The 5,057-nt window shown below is 38.2% G+C and overlaps 1 protein-coding gene across 1 annotated transcript; it reads right to left on the reverse strand.

Moving 5' to 3' along the window:
* Positions 1-494: 494 nt before the first annotated feature.
* On the reverse strand, positions 495-1,877 carry LOC118047070 (uncharacterized). Its single transcript, XM_035056242.2, has one exon. The coding sequence runs from the start codon at positions 1,731-1,733 to the stop codon at positions 636-638; it is 1,098 nt and encodes a 365-aa protein (XP_034912133.1). The 5' UTR covers positions 1,734-1,877; the 3' UTR covers positions 495-635.
* Positions 1,878-5,057: the final 3,180 nt, after the last annotated feature.

Consider the following 5,057-nt stretch of genomic DNA (forward strand, 5'->3'; position numbering starts at 1 on the left):
GTGGAGCAGTAGCTAAAGAAACCCAGGAACCTTATTTACTCGTGGATAATTATTTTCAAGTTTAGAAAGATACATGCTTCGATTTCTGTTTCAAGTGCCCAAGGCCTTCAAGAACAACAGCAAAACTAAGAAAATAATTTATAAGCGAATCTTTACATGCGAATGATGTCGAATATCTTTATGATCCTACTGCTGTTGATCACGTGGATGCTGTTTTTGCCATGTTTGTTCTTTCGGATCCAAAGACTAAAAAAAACAAAGAGAAAGTGCTTGATATGTTCCTAATTACCTCACCCCGGAGTGATCAAATGATGCAAGAACTACCCCTTCATTATACAAATAATTTTAACGGTGCTTAGTAGTTAATTAATATTAAACGATCTTAATCTAACTTTCCCAAGAATCTCTGTCCATCTACCTCATGCTGCTTATCACGTGCATGCAACTGCCCTACGTTTTGTCCATTTCAACTTAGGATCAACAACAATAAAATCTAGAAATAACTCAACACTTTAGTACGATGATGATACTTTTACAATAACGACACTTTGACACATCTATGAAACAACATTCACCCGGTACCCCGGGAGAAAAACGAAACCCCCAATTTGACGCTTTATCGGCCGATCAATACATTAACAAGCCCTCAATGGGTTCCCGCAAAGACAATCATTAAAACTATACGAGGATGCTTCAAGGTGATCAAATGGTGACCCACCAGGAATTGGTCCGCAGAGATGGTTATGGCTTAAATCCAAATACCCCACATATGCTGCCGACGAAAGTGAACTGGGTATCGGTCCCTTCAAATTGTTGTACGACAAATCAAGAGCCATAAAGTAAGATTTCGGCCCAAAAGCATCCGGTATGTTACCTTCAATAGCATTCTTGCTCAAGTTCAACATCCCCAAACCGGTACTACTCAACAAAGATTGTGGCAATGGACCGGAAATCATGTTACTATCCAAGTTAAGCGTAGAAAGAACCGGCATGCTGCCTATCCAGTCTGGTAGCCAACCCGATATCTGATTAACAGACAAATCCAAGTCTGCAAGCCGATCCATAACCGATATAGAGCTTGGTATGGCTCCACTTAGCTGGTTTTTACTCAACAATGCACGGCTAAGCATTTTCAAGTTACCAAAATCAGAAGGCAACTGACCAGTCAGCATATTGTTGCTAAGATCCAAATGCTTCATGTTTGGCAACTTTGTAAGTGACGAAGGAATCTCTCCAGTGAGTCCGTTATCGGCAAGATTTAAAACCGTGAGTCTCTGTAGATTCCCGATATTAGCAGGAATCTTGCCAGAGATTTTGTTACCTACGAGATCCAAGATTCGGAGATTACTTAAAGAAACAACACATTCAGGGATTTCACCTGAAACTCCTTTCCAGTCTGCTAGAATGAGAGTAGAGAGTCTGTCAAGTTTGCATATTGAAGGGTTGATGGAACCTGTCATGTAACCTGACCTGCCAGCTTTTTCGAAGATGGGGTCTTCGGATTCACCACGCAGGTTGATGTCTGCGACTCTGCCCGTGGTGGGGTCACAGCTGATGCCGTACCAGTTGGAGCAGCAGTTGGTGCCTGCCCAGGTATTGAAGATGCCTAAGTATGGTTCATCGAGGGTAGACTTGAAGGCTTGTAACGCTGCTAGGTCTGATGGAGTGCAGCTGGAAGTGACGGGGATGAGGGTGAAGAGGAGAGTTAGTGTTGTGAGTAGTAACACACTCATCCCTGATGATTTTGAGTTTTGCTAGAGTAAAATGCCGGAGGAGGTGTTTTGCTAATTGCTAGAATATGGTAGTTTTGTGTTTTTAAGAGGAGGATGGCGGTAATGAAAACTGAGTGCGTTGAGAGAGAGATGATTAGGAGGGGAGAGGAGGTTGTGGAAGTTGGGAGACGAGGTTGCTTATATATATTTGTTCTGGATCAGTATGCCCTTGATATGTTGTCTAATTTACAGTTCAAGATCATACTGTGATCATTGCATTTTTTTTGATAAATAAATACTGTGATTAGTTGCTTGCACATGCACCAGCAGCTAGCACATTACATGATTTAGCTGCATTTGTTTCCTAATTCCGATTCCACGTTAGTTTTGTTTTTTTAATAATATAACACAATCTATATTTATCTACAGCTTGATCTTAACCCGAGAGCGGTTAATTGACATCTTAGAAAGAATAATTCTTGGAATCAACCATTAACTTTTTCTGCAGCAAACCTTCCAGCTCTCTCTCCTGGTGATATTATGATGATACACTACATTGCGATCAAATCCAGAAGGCAGGCAGGAAATATAGGTGAGGTAGGCCCATGAGGGACCGTAGCACATGCTTCCTCAGTCACCAGACAGGAAAGGTGAATCCAAAACACAAACGCCCCTTCTCCAGATTTGCAGTTTCTAAGCAAAAGGCTGCGTTTATAGCATTATCTGCTGCAAAATACAAAAACACGAAGACTTTCAGTTGAGAATGGACACTGGCTATATCGTCTACCACAATGGTACTAAGACCCTACCGTGATTTCACTATTAAAACCACCATCCTAATGATTAAGACGTTTTCTTGTATTTAGTTTTTACTTTTTCCAAAAGCAGATCTTGCCGTGTAAAACAAGTTTACTATAGCAAAAATAATCAGCAACGTAATCAGTGCTATTCATTAGTACTGGAAGATAATTCTTCTACCAAATTATGGGTTTACGAATTGATTAGGGATGCTGATACAATTCATCCCTTTGTAGCTGTGGAGCTGAGGACATCTGTCTTCTTTTCCCCTTTAGAAAGAGTCTCCGTATAAATTCCGGACCATTGTTCTTTCCAGGTCCATCAATGAAATACAAACTAACGACATGAGAGAACCTGCATTAATGTTTATAAGCTTTCCTGTTAAATGTCAGTCTTACCTAATCTTTAGGGGGCCTTTCTTTCAGTTCATGTCCCTCCATAAAATCACACCAGGCTCTCCTTTTCTGACAGGTTTTCCATTTCATAAAATCAAGGATGAAATCAGGCAGTGACTTGTATAGGACTGAGTTTGAGTTTGATACTGTACTATAAACATTAATAGTACATTACCATTGTCAGTAGCGCCTTTAAATCGTTTCTTTTGTTGCTAAAGATCTTACGAACCACGTAAAATAAAGGATAAATTTGAAATATTTTCTCCACTTTATTCAGCAATGCTTCTCTGCTGTAAAATTCTTACATTGACTTCATAGTCTCCAAAAAGTCTCATTTCTTTTTGGTAAACGATTAAGAAAAAAAAGTTTCATCCTGTCTTCTGATTTTTAATATAAACGGGCAATGAAATCCAATGACGAGCTCACCTTTTAAATTTTTTTAGAAGGAAATATGTGAGAACAGTATCAAAAAGACGAAAGAAAAAATATATAAAAAAGAGGACAATATTTGAGCGTATAAATTGCCTAAATGAAGGATACATGGGAAATGATCAACCATGAAAGAACGTGGAGCTGTCTTGATTAGAAAATCATGGAAAGTTTGAAACTTGTCGTGTGAAAATGGTCAACCTCCAACAGACACCTCTCCTCGTCAAAAGGAGACAATGCCATGAGATTTTAAATTGCGAAATCATCACAGAATAATATAATCCAACTGTTTCATGTCAGTGGAGAGACAGAGTCGCGGTAGCTATTTTGCATAATCACCTGTTTCATTTTTATATATTGAGTTTGCTCTGTTGTTGACCTGGCTACACCTATAGTAGCTTGTTTTATTCTTGGTGGTCGTAACAAACCCGATGAAAATATATATGTCTTGGGATATTCAGATTCAAGCACTTGTTTATCCATTCATGGACAAAGCACGTGTCTTGTTATGATTTCTTACAATTTCTGTATTGCACTGCAACTTTGTAAAGGGCAATTATAAAGAACGAAGCTCGAATGGAGTTTTTCTTGAACTTGAGGGCCTAGCTGTAGCCTTCATTCCAGAAGTTTGCAATTCATCAGGGAATCTTAATCGATAATTTGCATACAGTTGTGTTTCATGAAGAGCAAAGAAGCATTTAAAAGAACCACACCTCACCTATCGTCTCTCCTACAAATAACTGCTAACAAAATGATTATCAAATAAATGATTGGTTTTCTCACTGGTTTGCCAAAACCAAGCAATATATCCTCAGTGCCATGCTCGCAAGTTTCCGAGGGGAATTGAAGCTGCTCATAGCTCAACTGTCTAGAAGCTTCTTCTAACTCCCTCACCTACTTCATTCGGAAAAGAGTTCCCTCTTTCTGCCATGCCCACAATATTAAACAAGAAACATCCCTCAAAAAATAAATAAAGCATCATATACGTATTGAAACAGGAAGTTAAAGAGAGTATTTACGTACAGAGCAAGGAGGAGAGAAGCGTTCAGGTAATGAAAGAGAGTAGTTGAGATGCTTCTCGAGCTGTGGTAAGTAGAGCAGAAGCTCTTGAGTGGAAAGAAGCTGAAAGGTAAAGGGGCTATTGCATTTAAGATTTCTATGCTCCTACTTGTCTCCATGGAAATGGAATTTCCTCCAGGTTCTCTTGCATTTTCGGCTTCCTGCTTTGATGGAGCTGTACAAATGACTCCTTCAAGAATAAGAAATAACAGTCCCTCATCTTATTTTAAGTATCAATTTGATCCTCGAGATTGTTGGACAGGTGGCCTTAGCTCCCTACCCGCTACTGTTTTCTCACAAATAAAGTCAGAAATAGGATTTGACGAAAACAACATGGGGTAATTCTCTTCAAATATCATATATTATAATAAAAAAATCAATTTTATAATTGTCTATTCTATTAAAAAAATATTTTTATTCACATTATTATAGCGAGACTCACACTATATTATTTTTATTATTATTATTATTATTATTATTATTATTATTATCATGTTGAATTCTACTCTTATGTATTTCTTTCTTTCTTTAAAAAAAAAAAAAAGAAATAAAGAAAATGAGAAGGGAAATAGTATTTAGAGTACCGTAGCACATATTTTCTCAAAACCAAGGACAATAGTGTTACTTTTACTCTGTACATAAACGAAAGCAACACCTTACCCTC

The sequence above is a fragment of the Populus alba genome, chromosome 1 (assembly GCF_005239225.2).
Source record: "Populus alba chromosome 1, ASM523922v2, whole genome shotgun sequence".
In the NCBI taxonomy this organism is placed as follows: domain Eukaryota; kingdom Viridiplantae; phylum Streptophyta; class Magnoliopsida; order Malpighiales; family Salicaceae; genus Populus; species Populus alba.

Coding starts and splice junctions, on each gene's coding strand:
- LOC118047070 (XM_035056242.2), bottom strand. CDS start 1,733: ATGAGTGTGTTACTACTCACAACACTAACTCTCCTCTTCACCCTCATC.